General features: G+C 44.4%; 1 protein-coding gene across 2 annotated transcripts in view; it reads right to left on the bottom strand.

The window, feature by feature from the left end:
* Window positions 1-17,441, bottom strand: part of C16H10orf90 (chromosome 16 C10orf90 homolog) — a 231,691-nt gene extending 214,250 nt beyond the window's left edge. For both annotated transcript variants that reach the window (XM_065894516.1, XM_065894518.1), the window contains exon 1: window positions 17,202-17,441. In XM_065894516.1, coding sequence (XP_065750588.1) covers window positions 17,202-17,441 — 240 coding nt within the window. The remainder of the gene's footprint in view (window positions 1-17,201) is intronic.
* Window positions 17,442-18,650: the final 1,209 nt, after the last annotated feature.

Here is an 18,650-nt window from a genome sequence, read left to right as displayed (position 1 = left end):
CAGAAACATCAGTGCGATTAATTACAGGGTGCTACTCAGATCCCCCTGGGAATGCTATGCAGGATCACCTTCCTGAAATAAAAGTTAAAAGTCACCGTTGAATTACATTTGGCCCCAAGAGTTCTGGATGGAGAACTGTGGTTGGGTACCACAGATATTTAATGAACTTACCAGCTGCTGGGTTAGTGTTTTCCAAATACCCCTCATGCAGTCCCCACAAGACAGATGTTATCTCTGCTTATAGATACAAACACTGGGGTGTGGAGAGATTCTCTAATTTGTTCTGTCTCACAGAGCTACTTAATGCCAGAGCCAGAACAACTAGAACATCATGTTCTCAGCATTCCCCATACTAGTGTGTGTGTGTGTGTGTGTGTGTGTCTGTGTGTGTTGGGGGGAGAGGGGAGGTAGTTAGAGATGGCTTATGGGATTTGTAAAGCATAAGCAAGTAAAACAGAGACTGAGGGCTTCCCTGGTGGCGCAGTGGTTGAGAGTCTGCCTAATGATGCAGGGGACACGGGTTCGTGCCCCGGTCCGGGAAGATCCCACATGCCGTGGAGCAGCTGGGCCCGTGAGCCATGGCCGCTGAGCCTGCGCGTCTGGAGCCTGTGCTCCGTAACAGGACAGGCCACAGCAGTGAGAGACCCGCGTAGCGCAAAGAAAAAAAAAAAAAAAAAAAACAGTGACTGAAACTTCATATACCCCAGGAAATAAGAGAGAGGAGAAAACAGGAATTTCCAGGCCTACATAGAACCCTACCTCCACTTTGCCTCTTCTGGACACCTGTCTGGTTGGCAGAGAAAACAGAGGAGAGATTCTGAAACTACTTATATCCCAAGTTGTCAACGACCAAGAGTGGATTTTGGCTGGCAGGGTCTTCTTTTTAGGGTAATGGCAGACACTCCTTGGAGTCTGCCAACAGAAAAACAGGAAAGAGGGCCATTTTTTCTCAGCATCCCAGTGCCTTCTCCTGGGGATGCCAGAGGTACCACTAAAGGGCAAATAACAAGCACAAGGTGTGGATGGTTCCAGATTGGACCGCCGATGGGTTAACACAGCCTCTTTGGGGTCTGGAATGCACTCTCCATGGCTAATCTAGAAGCGTGATTGATCTTTGCCAGTGTTCCATGTTTGTATTCAATCTTCTGAACCCCCTTCTGCAACAATAATTCATGTCAGAGCAGTTTATGGATCAACAGTATATTTTCTGGTTAATGCAACCCTGCACCTATAATAATTCAAAACTGAGATTTATCACTCTGCCACAATTCCATCTTCATGCTTCATCTCTTCATGTTTACATCTGATTTAGCTTTCTCTAATCTAAAATAAATCAGCATGAAAAGCATTAGATTTTCCATTTAGATTCTCAATTGCCTTTTATTACCAAGATAATATCCCTTATCTGACTACAAATGGTGGGACTGTTCCCTTGTTAGGATCTGAAAAAAGATGCTACAGTTCAATCTCTGTGTCTCTCCTTGCTTCTCCTTCACTTTGGTTTTCAAGGGTGGTGTCTGGTGGGGTTCTGGTTTGAAAATGAGACAAATCAGGATGTAAAGAGGATAGATCATTTCAATCATTCCTCCTCTTGTGAGACTCACAGAGGAAGGCCTCCCCTGGCTGCCTAATGAGAATTGATCCTGGGAGAGTTCACGCTTCATTTCCCCACCAGTGACTTCAGCCCCTGTCTGTTTAGAGGCATAAATGGGAGCAGCAATGAGGAATCACTTGACTGGAGACTTTTATGCCAATGTCAGAGGGGGGGGGGCAGGAAATAACACCATATTAATAGGCATGTTAATTACATGCCTATTACAAAGTCAATATAATTTACCATTGCAAGTGTCCAATTCCATGAGATTACATACATTCACCATGTTGAGCCACCATCACCATTCTCCATCTCCAGAGCTTTTTCATCTTCCCAAACTGAAACTCTGTCCCCATTAAACCATGATTCTCCATTCCCCTCCTCCACCCAGCCCCTGGCAGCCACCATTCCACTTTCTGTCTCTGTGAAATTTAACTATTCCAGGCACCTCAGAAGAATGAAGTCAAACAACATAATATCCTTCTGTGCTTGGCTTGTCTCAGTCAGCACAAGGTCTTCAAGGTTCAGCCACAGTGCAGGTGGGCTGCCTGGGCTGCCTTTTCCTCTGTTGACAGGGTCCTTGGACACACACAGTTTTTCACGCTGATGCAGCCCAACTTATCCATCTTTTCTTTCGTGGCCTGTGCTTTTGGTATTGCCATCTTGGATTTTTTAATAATTTTATCTGTGAACTTGTGTTTTGTGTATAAACCCCATGGGATGAGCACGCATGTGGGCAGAAAGACGTGTGCCATGTGTGTGTTTGTTGATTTCCTTGCTGCCCCATTCACAGAAGGTGCTCTGGTGATCCCTGATCACAGAATTCGGATGAACCTACAATGCATGGGAGTTCAGAGAGATTCAAAGTGAATAAAAGTTAAGCAAATTACCCCAAGATCAACTAAGCAGAAGGATGACAGCCCCGAGAGGCCATGCTTTCCACTGGAACCAGATTTGCTTCAAATGTAGGAAGAAGGCTATAGATTTCTGAAAAACACAAATGCCTGAGCAACTCTATTGACACAGACTGGGGCCTGGGATCTGGGACCCTTTGCTGCAGTGCTTGCACCTAAACAAACACCTTCTCAAGCAACAAAATACAAAGAAACCATAAGGGACTAAAAATAACTGCGTGCATGCACAGCTGGGGCAAATTATAGACAAGATACAAAAAGACCAAAAACGCAACGGCCATTTCTGAAGAGCCGGGAGCAAAAGCAGGGTGTTGGGGGCAAAAGCAGGGTACTGTGCATGCCCGCTGCACTCAACACCACCAAAAGGGGGGCAGACCACCTACGCCACCGCTCCAGCCTGACCTCTGGACACACCCCTACCCTCACTCCACATAAGTAACCAGCTTGCCCCTCCTTAGGGTCTGAGCAAGGGAACCTGTTACTTGTTCTCACTACCCTCCTCCTGAAGCAGGGGCCCCAGTAAAGCCTTGCCTGAATTTCTTGTCTTGCCTCTTATCAATTCCAACTGATTACGGAGGCTAAGAACCCTGGTTGGTAACCCCATCATATCTGTTCTTACTCCTCTTACAGCCCTGTGTTAGTCAACCGCTTACGCTGAAAATAATAGCATAGAAGGAAAGGAGAGATGGGCAACCACAGTCCCCTTTCCTTTTGGTTCTTCCTTACTCATCAGTAAACTAAAGGTAGAGAGTGCTGGTAAAATATGATTATACCAAGGAATGAAATTAAAATCTGAATTGGTTTTTGCAGTGTTTCCATTGTTCTAATAAGAATAGATATATGGGGCTTCCCTGGTGGTGCAGTGGTTGAGAGTCCGCCTGCCGATGCAGGGGACACGGGTTCGTGCCCCGGTCTGGGAAGATCCCACATGCCGCGGAGCGGCTGGGCCCATGAGCCATGGCCACTGGGCCTGCGCGTCGGGAGCCTGTGCTCCGCAACGGGAGAGGCCACAACAGTGAGAGGCCCGCATACTGCAAAAAAAAAAAAAAAAAAAAAAAAAAAGAATAGATATATGAGACATTTCTCCAAAGAAGACATACAGATGGCCAGCAGGCACATGAAAAGATGCTCAACATCACTAAGAGAAATGCAAACCAAAATTACGATGAGGTATCATCTCACACTGGTCAGAATGGCCATCATTTAAAAGTCTACAAATAATAAATCCTCCTACACTGTGGGTGGAAATGTAAATTGGTGCAGCCACTATGGAGAACAGTATGGAGGCACCTTAAAAAACTAAAAATAGGGACTTCCCTGGTGGCGCAGTGGTTAAGAATCCTCCTGCCAATGCAGGGGACACGAGTTCGATCCCTAGTCCAGGAAGATCCCACATGCCGCAGAGCAACTAAGCCCGTGCGCCACAACTACTGAGCCTGTGCTCTAGAGCCCGTGCTCTGCATCAAGAGAAGCCACCACAATGAGAAGCCCACGCACTGCAACAAACAGTAGCCCCGCTCGCCACAACTAGAGAAAGCCGGTGCGCAGCAACAAAGACCCAACGCAGCCATAAATAAATTAATTAATTAAAACTAAAAATAGAGCTACCATATGATCCAGCAATACCACTCGTGGCATATATCCGGAGAAAACTAGTTCAAAAAGATACATGCACCCCGATGTTCATAGCAGCACTATTTACAATAGCCAAGACATGGAAGCAAATTAAATGTCCATCAACAGATGAATGGATAAAGAAAATGTGGTACATATATACAGTAGAATATTCCTTAGTCATAAAAAAGAATGAAATAATGCCATTTGCAGCAACATGGATGGACCAAGAGATTATCATATTAAGTGAAATGAGTCAGAGAAAAACAAATATCATATGATATCGCTTACATGTGGAATCAAAGAATAGATACAAATGAACTTATTTACAAAACAGAAATGGATTCACAAACATAGAAAACAAATTTATGGTTACCAAAGGGGGGTAAGATAAATTAGGAGTTTGGGATTAACATATCCACACTACTATATATAAAATAGGTAAATGAAAAGGACCTACTGTATAGCACAGGAAACTACTCAGTATCTTGTAGTAACCTGTAATGAAAAAAAATCTGAAAAAGAATATATATGTATATAACTGAATCACTTTGATGTACACTTGAAACTAACACAACATTGTAAATTTACTTCAAAAAATTTTTAAAAAAGGAAAATATATGCATGGATGAGATTAAAAATAAAAATTGTATCATTTCAATAATTCCACAGATGAGTTAAATGTTTTAATATTTGTGTTAAAACTGAGATCACACAATATAAAGATGAACAGTAAAATTCACGGTAATAATTTAAATTTTTAGTTTTTCTTTACTTACGCCAACTAAATAGCAAATAAAAACCATCATAACAAATCAAGAGGAAGACCATGGAAGAAAGGAAAAAGACTTATATGTTAGAACCTTAAGTGACTATTATTCCTGTGTTTTTTAACATGGGGACCACACATTCATTTTGTTCTGGTCCCCACAAATGACACAGCCAAGCCTGAGTGAGTGGCCATTTACTGCAGAACTGCTGCATGGAAAGTCATCACATTCTTGCTCCCTGTGTCTGACAGCTTGCACAGCGGCACGCAGGCATTTGGAGCATTTGGAACAAATATCCAGGCATTTGTTCCTGGATATTACATCAACAGCGAGGAGCAAACAGCGTGGATCTAAGCCCTCCGCATCTTCCATGCACTGCGGGCCCCTCTGCATGTCCATCAACCGAGGCCCGGTCCCTTTCACACACCTGGCCTAACCCAGCGCCACTGAAAGCAGCTAAACTGGAGAAGCCAGCAGTGTCCAGAACTCATTAGTGAGGAGCTGAGCACACTTGTAGCTAAAATAATGAGTTTTGTGAAGTTTCTGTAAATGCAGGGCTGGATCAGAGGCTCTGAGCCCTCCACAGGGTAGCCGCTTGAGGGCCCACCCTCTTGGCCCTGGTTGCAGTGGCTTTGCTGGGAAGAGGCTTCTTGTTCTCGATACAAAATGGCAAGCGAGTTGTTGTGTGCTTTAAGGTCGTGCCCCCATTTTGCCTTCAGCCCTGTTTGTTTCTCTGAAACGATTATTCCTAAATCCTGGATGTTTTCCAAGATACTCCTTTTTGGAGCTGTCTCCAAGTCTTTTCTGGATGGAGAAAGGATGTAACTTAGACTCACAGGGAGGAAATTAAACAATTTCTCTATTAGGAATTTGATTAATGAAAAGGGGAGCAAATGGAATGACCTCTATTTTGGAGCTTCATTTTGGCAATCTAGAGCTGATGTCTGTCTGTCAATCACTAAGAAATGAGTGAATCTGGAAGCGAGCCTAACGTATCAAATCAGAGGACGCTCTCTTCCACGCCCAAAGTCATCAACCGTCACTCACTCCGGCCTCAGGTTTTCACCTAAAACACACTTCACGCCCTTTTGTTCATTCGTTCATTCATACACGTACCCCACAATGCTTCTTGAAGGCTGACCTGGTGCTAGGGACACAGTCGTGATCTAGAACAGATTAGGGGCCCCTTTCCTTATGAAGCTGCTAGACAGAGGTTCACACCTATGTGCCTTCAATGCCAAGGGCTCCTATTATTTCCCTTTTTGCACGGATACAAAATTTTAAATACAGTATCGTAAGCAGAATACTCACATGTATCCTATGTCCTCTTTCCTTTCAGTGTGAGCAGAACCTGTGAATACAATGGGCTATCACTTCTACAATTAACTCGTGTTCCACGCCAAAGGGTTTTGCAGATTCAGTTAAGGTTGCTAATCAACCTTGATTAGTTGATGTGGAGTTAATCCAAGGTAGATCATACCAGCGGGGGCTGGCCTAGTCAGGTGTGTTTTGTGAAGCAATCAGAGGGATTCAAAGCAGCAGAGATTGTCCTGCTGGCCTTGAGGAAGCAAACAAACACGCTGTGAACTGCCTATGGCCGGAGCCACATGACAAGAACCTGAGGACAGCCTCTAGGAGCTGAGCATGTCAGTCAAGAGCCACCATGACAATGGGGACTTCAGTCCTACAGCCACAAGGAACTGAATGCTGACGATGACCCGGGATCTTGGAAGAGGACTCTGAGCTGCAGATGAGATCACAGCCACATCTGACACCTTGATTCAGCCTGGAAAGACCCTAAGCAGAGAGGCCAAAACTGTGAAATAATAAATAGGTCTTGTTTTAAGCTACTAAGTATACGATCATTTGTTTTGCAGCAGTAGAAGAATAACACAGATAGTATCTGCCAGATTGTTTTGTTTTTTTTCTAATAGCTAATCAGAGCTGAAACTATGTATGATCCTGCACTAAATTGATATTATCTCAGTCATAAGTAAATAAACAAGTTGCCTCAGTTAATTTATACAGAGGGAGCACAAGGAAACAAACATATTCCTTGGACTGCAGAATGCTGATTGATAATGCTGTGGACCACCATGTTGGGAAACACTGAAATATATACCGTTTAATGTGACGTGGCCCAATCTTGATGATCTGGCCTCTGCCAAGCATACGGTATATATATATTATAAAATATACTTGACAAGCAATGCTTTGACATAAGTTCCACTAAATTCGGAAAATTTTTAGCCATTATTTCTTCAAATATTTTTTCTGCCCTCACCCCATCCCCACTCTTTCAGAGGTTCTAATTATATGTGTCTTGGATATCTTGAGATCTCTCCCTCTCTTTTTTTCTCTCTTCAGTTAGAAATTTCACTGATCTTTTCTTCTATAGCATCCAATTTCCTGTTAATCCCATCTAGTGAAATCTCCATTTCAGATAGTATTAAAGAATCATTTTTTTCTTCTCTATAAGTTCTATTTGGTTTATTTTTCTATCAATTACTTCTCTTCCCATTGTGGTAATATCTTCCCTTAAATCCTTGACTGTAAGGGGAAAGCAATATATTTATAATATTTATAAGAGCTTTTAAAAAAGCCCTGGCTTGCTATTCCATCATCTCTCCTATTTATGGATCTGCTTCTATTAATCGTAATTCCTCCTGGTTAAAATCATACTTTCCTGCTTTTGTCAAATACCTAGCAAGCTTTACCTGGATGCCAGATATTTTAAATTTTTTATTATGCTTTTGATGGATTTTGTCATAATCTTTTAAGGAATGTTCGACTTTGCTCTGGCCGGCAGCTAAACTACTTGTGAAACAGCCTGGTTCTTCAAGAATTGTGTTTTAAATTGCTATAGGATGGACCTAAGACAGCCTTTAATCTAGGGCTGGTTTAGCAGACTCCCAAGGCAGAACCCCTCTAGAATCTCTACTGAAGTTACCATACATTCAATGAGGCCACTATGTTCTGGATGGTGGGGAACTTCAGTGATCCGTGGCCCCAAGTGAGCACTGAGAAGTGTTCATCCGAGAGCTTCCCAGTAACCGTCCTTCCCTTGCCAGTTGTTCTTTGGCCTCGTGAAGTTTCACGGCATAAATTGGCCTTCATCTGCAGCCTCAAGGGAACGTGAAGGAAATGTCTGGAGTGCCTTCTCTGCCTGGCTCCCTCCTCTCAGGAACTACATCCTGTGAATTCTAGCCGCAGTTCTAGAGATTACTGAGTTCTGTGTAGGTTCTGCCTGCCTGTGCACCACTTAGAAGTTGCCATTCCAGCTGTCTGAAATGCCTTCCCCTTCTCCATTCTTACCCCACACTCTCACCCTCCCTGCTGGTCCTGGGAAACTCCCAATCTCCCACGAAGCACATGCCCGGAGGTCTCCTCCCCTGTGCAGTCTCGCTGAGTCCTCTGGGTCTACAGCTCTCTGTAGACCCCCTGACTTGGCATTCATTGGCTGCCTCCCTGACCAGACGATGAGAAGGGGCCGGAACCCTGCCTTTTGCAACTCTGTGTCCCTGGCACCAAGCACAGTTCCTGGAACATAGTAGGTCCTTGATACTTTTTTTAAAATGATCCAGCCCACTCTTTCCTCTTTTGTCCATTTGCTCCACTAGAAAGGGAAGAGAACCTGGGAGAGTGAAAACAGAGGGCACTGAGAACCCATGTGGGACTTATAAACCAGAAGAAGGTGCTTAATGAAAAAGCCACGGGAAGGAAAGATGCCTAAAGCAGAAGGAGAGAGTCAGTGGGCTCTCTACTGCCTCTTCCCACCCGATTCTGGCATGGTTTACTTTCTCTAGGACCAACTCTGAAGTCCCCTAGGTCCCCAGCTATTGCTGTCAGGACAAAGGCTGCTTCCCTCTCTTCTCCCCCAACACCTTAAGAAACACAACCTCAGAGGAAGATGTCACTAAGGTAGAAGCTCCCTTCTGCCGCTCCTAACTGTGTCTCTGCACGGCCTGCATCATCTATCTGGGCCTCGCAGAATTTTCTCTCTGGAAAAACAGGGCTCATGTGCCTCGCACAGCTGTGGTGAGGATCAATGAGGCAATTCAGGGACCAAACAACACAGTCCCCTTTGTTCCATCCCCATCTCAACTCTCCTTGCACGGAGTGGTCCAGCCACTCTGCTCTCCGATCATATCTCCCCCCACCCCGCCCCCGCCATGCCCCTTCACACCGGCTTTCTCAACACAGGCAATTCGCACAGGTTTCTTTGTCATTTTCTCTTTGGTTCATGTGGTTGGAAAACATTGGTCCGAAACTTCCAGATCAAGGTTTCAGACCTGTATCAGAATCACCTGGTTTTTATGTTAAACAGATTTTTTGTACTCAGCCATAAAAAAGATGAGATAATGTCACTTGCAGTAATATGGATGGACTTAGAGATTGTCATACTAAGTAAGCAAGTCAAAGACAAGTATCATATGATATCACTTATACGCTGAATCTTAAAAAAATGATACAAATGAACTTATTTGCAAAACAGAAACAGACATAGAAAACAAATTTATGGTTACCAAAGGGGAAGGGGGGGTAGGGATAAATTAGGAGTTTGGGATTAGCAGATACAAACTATTATATATAAAATAGATAAACAATAAGGTCCTACTGCATAGCTATATATTGAATATAGGGAACCATATTCAATATCTTATAATAACCTATAATGGAAAAGGACACAAAAAAGAATATATATATACATGCATAACTGAATCACTTCACTGTATACCTGAAGCTAACACAACATTGTAAATCAGCTATACTTCAATTTTAAAAATGAGAACATGTCACTCCTCTGCTTAAAACTCTCCAATGATTTCCCAATGTACTTAAAATAAAATCTAAAAGCTTCAAAAAAAATAAAAAGAACCAGAGATTTCTGGACCCCATCCTTGCCCAGAGCCCAGGGGTCTACATTCTTAGAAAGGTCTCTTGAGGATTCTGAAGGACACTAAAGTATGAGGGCAATTCAATGCTTTATGAGGTGACAAACCCCATTCAGATCCTGGTAGGTCTTCAAGAGAGGGTATAACTTACATGAAAAAATGCCCTGACTTAACCCTGGCTTTACCAGGCAGGAATCAGATGTGTGTGAACACACATTCTCAATAATCTGTTGTCAGAGGGAACTTGCAGCTGACCACAGGACTGGGTGGGTTCTGAGTAGAAACTGTGCATTCAGCTCAAGGACAAATTAGTGACTAATCTCTGAATTGCTCGGGGAACAGAGTCAAGGGTACAGGAGGTCATAAGTCCCTGTCACCTGGCACTTTCAGTGAGGAGAAGCTAGGAAGGGGATGTTCACCCAGTTGAAACAGGACTTCTGGTACAGGGGCAGCATCCTCAAAGCACTAGTCACAATTAGCTTGGGTCCAGGGGCCATGTCTTCATGCCATGGCTTTGCTTCAAAGTTGGGGATGACAGAAAAAGGCACATTGGAACTTGAACACCAACGACGACTCACTTTTACAGAATGCTGCCTCCGTGCCAGGCCCAAGGCTCAGCCTTTATATAGAGCATCTCCCTTATTCCTCCCAGCAATCCTATAAGGCAGATGTCACCATGGTTCCCATGAACACAGATGAGGAAACTAAGGCTCAAAGAGGTCAGGAAACTTGCCAAGGTCACTCAGCTATCAAGACCCCAGAAAGAGGGCTTCCCTGGTGGCGCAGTGGTTGAGAGTCCGCCTGCTGATGCAGGGGACACGGGTTCGTGCCCCGGTCCAGGAAGATCCCACATGCCGCGGAGCGGCTGGGCCCGTGAGCCATGGCCGCTGAGCCTGCGCGTCCGGAGCCTGTGCTCCGCAACGGGAGAGGCCACAGCGGGGAGAGGCCGGCGTACTGCAAAAAAAAAAAAAAAAAAAAAAAGACCCCAGAAAGACTCCATCCAATGGCCTGGGTCTTGGTCACACCCCCCTTTCATCTACCATCTCTCCTGCCTTGGTTTGGCTGAAATGTGGACGTAGTCCCTCCACCCATGCACAATTTCCTGATGGAAGTTGGCCAAATGATGTCAGATAGGTCTTAGGAGGCTTGGCTGTAAATATTCCAGATCAACTTGCACTTCATCTTTCACAGACATTCACAGTGCAGTTAATCTGGAGACCTCAGTCACCAGGTGTGCTTCCTGACACATCAAAACTCATCTCAGACCTCTGATCTCTCGTGCCTCTTCAGGACCTCGCCCCCTGACGGCCAGCCTCCCATTGGCAGGAGCAGGGAGGGGCTGGTGTGGCAAATGGGCAGCACTGATTCCCAAGGGTGGTCGCTCCACCTTTTGCCTCTTGGATTCCTTCCTCCTGCATCTGGACAGAGGCTACCAGCCATTGTCAATGGATGAGTGTTGAAGCTTCTAGGAGATTCTAGGAGGATCACCAAGTACACTCTCAGGTCTTGCGCATGAGGCAGAGGTTTCTGACCTGGTCACTGGGTGGCAAAGCTAATTGAAATATTTATTGTCCTTTGCGAAATGTCCTTTTCTCAGTCCTGACTCTGGAGGGCTCAGTGCCTTCTGTGTAGCCAGAGCCACCAGCATATCCCAGGGAAAATCCCACTCGGAGGCCAAGTCTTCAGAAAGAAAAGTGAAACTCAGAAGACTCTGATCTGGCTAAGTCTCTTCAGCTTGGTTGGGAAATAGGTAAATCGTTTTGCACCTTCTGATCATTGTGAGAAGAAAGGGAATGTTTGTGTCACCTTCTGTTTGGCCTCAGTGACTTCTTTATTCCCTGAATAAAATAAAGCTTGAAGCCCAAGCACTTAAAACTTGAGTGCTTTTATTTCATACTACCTAAGGGTTCACTTCAACCACTGGAAAACATCCATCAAAGCCCAGAGTGGCATTTCTCAACTCCAGTGGGGCATCAAAACCACCTGGGCAGACACACCTACTTCCGGTCATGATGGAGCAACCAGACAAAAGCTATGAAGAACTGCTTCCAGACACTGGGCACAAGAAATGCGGGGCTACGAGGGGTAACCAGAGAGGTGAGCCCTACAATCGTCCCCACCTAGAAGCAGTTTCCAGGCTGTGTATTGGGAAGGGGACGCTCGAGAGACCCTCACTGAGTGGACAGGGCAGGGGTGCGGATTCAGAGAGGGTGAGGTAGCTAGAATTTGTGCATCCAAGTACCAAGGAACAGCAAGGAAAGAGAGTTTCTAGCAAGCTGCCAGGGGCCCAGCAGTCTTTGGCCAAATACTCACTTGCACATGCTTAAGGGAAAAGTGCCTGAATCCAGGAAAAGAACTGCCAGACAGTAGTAAGTTGGACACTCCCAGAGCCTCACCCAGAGCTGGAAACCGTTTGTGTTTCCACTGGCCCTGGTGGAAAGATCTCACGTACATGGGACATTAAGTTGAGTCCTCACAAGGATCATGCCTTAATAGTGGGGCTGAACTATGGAAAACAGTACGGAGGTTCCTCAAAAAATTAAAAATAGAGCTACCATATGATTCAGCAATTCCACTCCTGAGCATATATCCAGACAAAACTATAATTCGAAAAGATGTATGCAACCCTATGTTCACAGCAGCACCACTCACAATAGCCAACCTAAACGTCCATCGACAGATAAATATATATATGTGGTACATATATACAACGGAATACTACTCAGCCATAAAAAAAGAATGAAATAACGCCATCTGCAGCAACATGGGTGGACCTAGAGATTACCATACTAAGTGAAGTAAGTCATAAAAAGAAATACAAATACCATATGATATCACTTATACATGGAATCTAAAATTGACACAAATGAACTTACCTACGAAACAGAAACAGACTCACAGACATCGAGAACAGGCTTGTGGTTGCCAAGGGGGAAGGAGGCTGGGGAAGGGATGGAAGGGGAGTTTGGGGTTAGCAGATGCAAACGATTATATGTAGAATGGATAAACAACAAGGTCCTACTGTAGAGCACAGGCACCTATACTCAATATTCTGTGATAAACCACGATGGAAAAGAATATGAAAAAGGATGTATATATATGTATAACTGAATCACTTTTTTGTACAGCACAAATTAACACAAGATTGTAAATCAACTATACTTGAATAAAATAAATTTTTTAAATTAGTGGGCCTGAATTAGCACGAGATCAGGGTTCCTCAGCCTCCACACTGTGGACATTTCAGGCTGAGTAGATCTTTGTTCTGGGCACAGGGGACTTTGTCCTGGGCACTGCAGGATATTTAGAAGCAGCCCTGGCCTCTACCCAGTAGGTACCAGTAGCATCTTTCCTGAGTTGTCACAACCAAAAATGTCTGCAGACATTACCAAACATCCTGTGGGGTATGGGTGGAGGGCGAAATCCCCCATGATTGAGAAGCACTGCCCTTGACTAAAATCTGCCGAGAAGTAAGGCTCAAAAGGATCAAAGTGTTTTCAAGGAACGGAACCTCATGCCAGAACAAAGTTCAATGCTCTTTAAAGGAATACAGCAAAATCAAACACCCACTCTGGGTCACAAGAGCCCTGGCTGGGCCACAGGCATATGTAGTTTGTAAAGGTCACCATGAGAAAACAACCCAAATGTCTACCTGCAGATGAACGGATAAAGAGAATGTAATATACACATACTGGAATAGTATTCAGCCTTAAAAAAGAAGGAAACCCTACCATTTGTGACAACATGAATGAAACCAGAGGACACTATGCTAAGTGAGATTAACCAGTTACAGAAGGACAAATGGCATGATTTGTCCTGCATGACTCCACTTATATGAAGTATAAGAACTAAGCAAATTCATCGAAGCAGAAGATAAAATGGTGGTTGCAGGGGCTGGGGGAGGGGGAGGGGGAGGGGGAGGGTGGAGTTGCTACTCGATGGGTATAAGTCTTCAGTTATGCGAGAGGAATAAGCCCTAGAGCTTTCCTATACCACATAGAGCCTACGCTTAACAATGTGGTACTGTTACTTCAAACTATGTTAAGAAGACAGATCTCATGGTAAGTGTTATTACCACCAAAAAACAAACAAAAAAGCAACACGCAAAAGAACACAAGGAAATTTTTAGCAGTGATGGATATGTTCAGTACCTTGATTGTGGTGATGGTACTATGGGTGCATGCATATGTCTAAACTCCTCAGAGGGTAGACATTATCAAAAAGATAGATAAATATAAAAAAATAAAAGTTTGCCATGATTCTTCTATTCAGCCAGAATTGAGCACCACAGCCAAGTCCAAAAAAAAAAAAAAAAAAAGGATGAGTAGGAAGGGGAGGTGGAAATGATAGAGGTTTGGGGAAATGTTGAGAAGCATAGCTAAATGGTGATCGCCAAATACAGAAACTTTCCCTGGTCCGTCTAATGATTAAATGTATTAGAAACTGTCATCTACATGAAGACAGATAGGTGAGACTTGGCTGACGTGCCCCAGCCCACGCCTATCATCAGAATGGTCTCCTCGATCAATTAACAGATGCCCACTCACATTCCAACTCTGGGAGATGTGAGCACGTCTCTGAATTCTACGTGGCTTCCCTTCTAACATCAGGGAAACCGTCCACACCCTGCTTCACAGGCAATCTCAGAAGGTGGCCAGGCTTGCAATGTTGACAGCAACCAGAGCTCAAATAAAAATCCATCTCCTTGCCCAGTTATGGTTATTTTGATGTCCGAAATTTATCGGGTATCTCTGCAGGAGGAGAAAGGCTCTGAACATACAGTGGTTTTAATAGTTTGGGGCATGTTGGAGTCCGCACGGATCAAGGCTTCGCAAACATGCAGAGTATGATCTTTAGCCCCCTCACCCCCACCTGCTTCCAATCCCCGCTGCCTTTCAGATGTGACAGTACATATGCTTGTCATCCCTGGTACAAGGCAGTTTAAGCAAGGGAATGAGTATGGCTGGACCATCCCTGGGCCAGAGTCAGGTGCATCCCAGATGAGAGGCAGCATCTCCAAGCATTAACACAGCTCAGGAGTAAGGTCACAGTTTTAGAAAAATGCCAGCCTTAGACTTTAAACTCAACTCAAATACATCTGTATGTCTTCCTGAGGAGGACTTGAAATCCATAAGGTTTTTACAGAAACAAAATCTCCCGAACTCACTCTTCCTGGAGAACCAGCCAGTTCCTTTAATCTAGCACCTTTGTGCATTGAGAGCTCACCCCAGTGACCGTGCTCATTTTTCACCCCATCAGGTACTTTATGGTTCAAGCCCTGGCAGATGAACCAATGGCCTTGGAGCCTTCGAGAGAGAGAGAGAGAGAGAGAGAGAGAGAGAGAGAGAGAGACGGGGTCACTGGGCCAAGTGTAACAGGACCCAGAGGCTGTTAATTGGGCTCTCGTCAGTTCAGCTTGGAAACTAAGCAAGAAAGCTGCCTTCTTGCTGGGTTTCCTAACCTAAATGGCTGACATGCCCCAGTGGGAATAACATGAACAATTCAATGGACGTGGAATATTTTAAAGTGAAATGTTTTTGCTACTAAAAGAACAAAGCTCGGAATTCAGAGGGATCAGAGGCACAGATCCTATCTGAGCTTTCAAACTTGGCCTGCCCTTGAGTGGAGGAAGCAGGCCCTGCCTGGACTGCCTTTCAAATCACAGACATAGTGAGGACTGTCCAGCTGACCAGCCTGATTGCTGTGGGTCTCAGACTCACCTGAACATAAGACTTTAGACTCCAGGTTACACTCAAGCAGCAGGCACACGGCCTCAATTGTTGGCTGTATTTGGAAATGTGGCTTGGCGGGGGGTTGAGTCACACAAAAAAATGCTGTAGCTGCAACTGTCAGTATAATAGATGTTTTTTACAATCTCCTACAAAGATGCACTTTTCCACACTGTTACCTTCAATGTTACTATAGGAATAAACAAAGCTTTATGCATACCGAAGGAAAAAAAAAAAAAGGAACGCAAGAGCCGCTCTTTGCCATTGAGGGTGTAAAATGGAGCCATGAACACTTTAAAAAATGCAAGCTGAGGGCTTCCCTGGTGGCGCAGTGGTTGAGGGTTCGCCTGCCGATGCAGGGGACACGGGCTCGTGCCCCGGTCCGTGAGGATCCCACATGCTGCGTAGAGGCTGGGCCCGTGAGCCATGGCCGCTGAGCCTGCGCGTCCGGAGCCTGTGCTCCGCAATGGGAGACGCCACAACAGTGAGAGGCCCGCATACCGCAAAAAAAAAAAAAAAAAAAAAAGCAAGCTGATATAATTCAACAAGTTTTTCTCTCTCTCTGGAGGACTGAAAAATAACCTCAGTGAAATTGATACAATGATAAAATTCTGTCCCATCTGATTAATTCCTTGTGAATAATAACATCTCTGGTTTCCTTCAATTATATTCTAATTGCACACCTCTTGCTCTGGTCGATTAAGCAACGAACCAATGAACAACTATTACTGAATTTAATTAACACCATTATTTCCGTGGTCTTTATATCTCTGTGGTGAACGTGGAAATTCACAATCCCAGGGCTGGCACTGGGAGAAGCCAGCCTTGAACCCTGCAGAACAGGTTCTGACATTGCTCTGGAATAAGGAAGCCCAGTGTGGGGCACGAAAGACCTGGAGTTTTTGCCAGAATTCATGGGAAGCCTTTCCTAATAACAGCATAAGTATTCAGAAAGGTTGCCTTTCCATAAAACATTAGCAATTCGCATGTTACATTTATCAAAAGGGATGGGTAAGTGAGCTATATGGGAATCAATTACAACGTCATTCATAATTTAGTCCATGTACTATAAAGCACTGATCAGATTTCATGTGTGTTTACCTTCTGAAGGATAACTGCCTGTGGCTTATTCTAGTTTTAGAATACAAAAATGTTTCAGAGCGATGTGTTTATCTCACTTTGAGATTCTAAATCTCCCAAGTTCTTTTTCTCCCAGAAAAAGTCATTTCTGCTTGAAAATAAGAGCTCACCCTCAAAAAAAAATAAAAGCCCATTCTTACTGGTATAACTTAAATCATTCTACTTTAACTTCATCGAGGCAAGGCATAGATATTCTCCTGCAAAACCCATCAGGAAACAAACAGGAATTTGTTTTTAAAAAGAGATGACTGCAAATTTACAGAGCTAAGAATATTTAACTCCCAGAAATGTACCACAGTTTCTAAAGGTGGATACAAAGTATCCAACTGTTTGGCGCACTATTAAATGTTGTAGATGCAGACATGTATCACGTGTAAATTAGTTATCCACTATGCTCCCGCCCCCTCATATTTCAAAAACTGAAGTAAATTAAGAGATGAGAAAGTCTTTTCCAAATACCTCAGGAAAAACTACAAACCAACGATTTATCAGACCAGATAGAACATCTGACCTGTCTGTTTGATAACGCCCAAATTCAACCTTACCTCGTATCTGCTGGCTGTCTGCTCAGCTGTCTTCAGGCCTTGATACATATGAATGATACAAACTTTGGCTCTTCTCTGGGAGGGAAACCAGTTCCTCTTCACGAAATCCATGACCATCACATGGTTTTTCAACTCTGTACTAAACGTTTTGATCTGAAAAGTCCGGTGGATGGCTGTTTCCGCGTGGCGGGCAGCATACCCCTTCTGAAGAGTTTTTGTAGAAATTCCAGACGGCTGCATGATACGGGAATCCTGTGACTTCAGCGAGCGCGCCTGGCAAACACAATTTTCTTTGTTTAATCCAGGTATCGAGTGCAGCAGGAGGCACTTGGGAAGTGCCTGGGCTCGGCCTCTCCCGGAGTTTTCCAGCTCCAGACCTAGTTGTTCTCAAACCCCAGCTGCAAAGAATATAGGATTTGCACGTGGGAACCTCGAGGGTGACCTTTATGTGCTATAAAAATACTCCTTCTGGTTGCTGTCCGCCCGGCTCCAGCACTTCCACCTGTGTTCTCAGGTCGCTCAAAATCTTCTCTGATTTCAAAGGCACATTTCTCTTTCCCGCTGCATTCAAGTTCTGAACACAGGATCCACCTGGTTACCGCGAGGTCCAATATGTTTTTCAATCTCCAGCCCCTCGAATCCAAATAAATTATTCACGGGGCGCTGTACAAAGGAACCAGGAGTGATAATTGCCGCTTTTTAGAATTCCTGCTTTTTCTTGCCAGGACTGAAAGGAACAAGAACAGACTGCTACTGACACAAAGGGTGACCTCAGCCCTGGAGAAGATAAGAAACACATTCAAGTGAAAAAGAAAAGTCGAGCACAGAGGCATTGATGGGTACAAGCTGGCATCAGAGACACAGAGCTCGGGTAGGATGTCCTGGTTGCCACTTGGGGGAGTGCCCTGGCTTAGCTGAGGGCTCTGGTCCCCAGCCAACCCTGGGAATCCCCTCACCACCCAGAGCCTCAGTTTCCCCATGAGGAAACTTGGAATAATAATGCCTGCCGCTCACAGCGCTGTTAGGAGGATCAGGTGAGAGAAATGGTGAGCAAATAGCATGTAATAGAGTCACATAAGGCATCATTTCCAAAGAACAGTTGCCTTTTTCCTGCCCAAATTAGGCTGAACACAGCTCTCCTCATAGGGAAGAACAAATCCGCCTCCGAATCAGCTCTGTTTCTTTTACTTTAACCTTTGAATTCTATTGCTTTTGCTACAAGTTAAGAATGTTGCCTAGAGCGTGAAATATACAGAGAGCCCATTCTCAAGGCTCTGACCTTTATGGGTGTAACACTTTTCCATTCATATAGAGATAAAAAGTTGCAAGATGTTGCAGAACAGAGACTAACGTTTGTCTTGGAGGTTTATAGGAACATTGTGACCAGACCTCCGTGGACAGCTGTGAGAACAAAGGATTCTGACACCAAGAAATCTGCACCAACCAACC

The sequence above is a fragment of the Phocoena phocoena genome, chromosome 16 (assembly GCF_963924675.1).
Source record: "Phocoena phocoena chromosome 16, mPhoPho1.1, whole genome shotgun sequence".
Lineage (NCBI taxonomy): Eukaryota > Metazoa > Chordata > Mammalia > Artiodactyla > Phocoenidae > Phocoena > Phocoena phocoena.
Note: the sequence above shows the minus strand (reverse complement) of the source record. Positions and strands in the feature narration are given on the sequence as shown.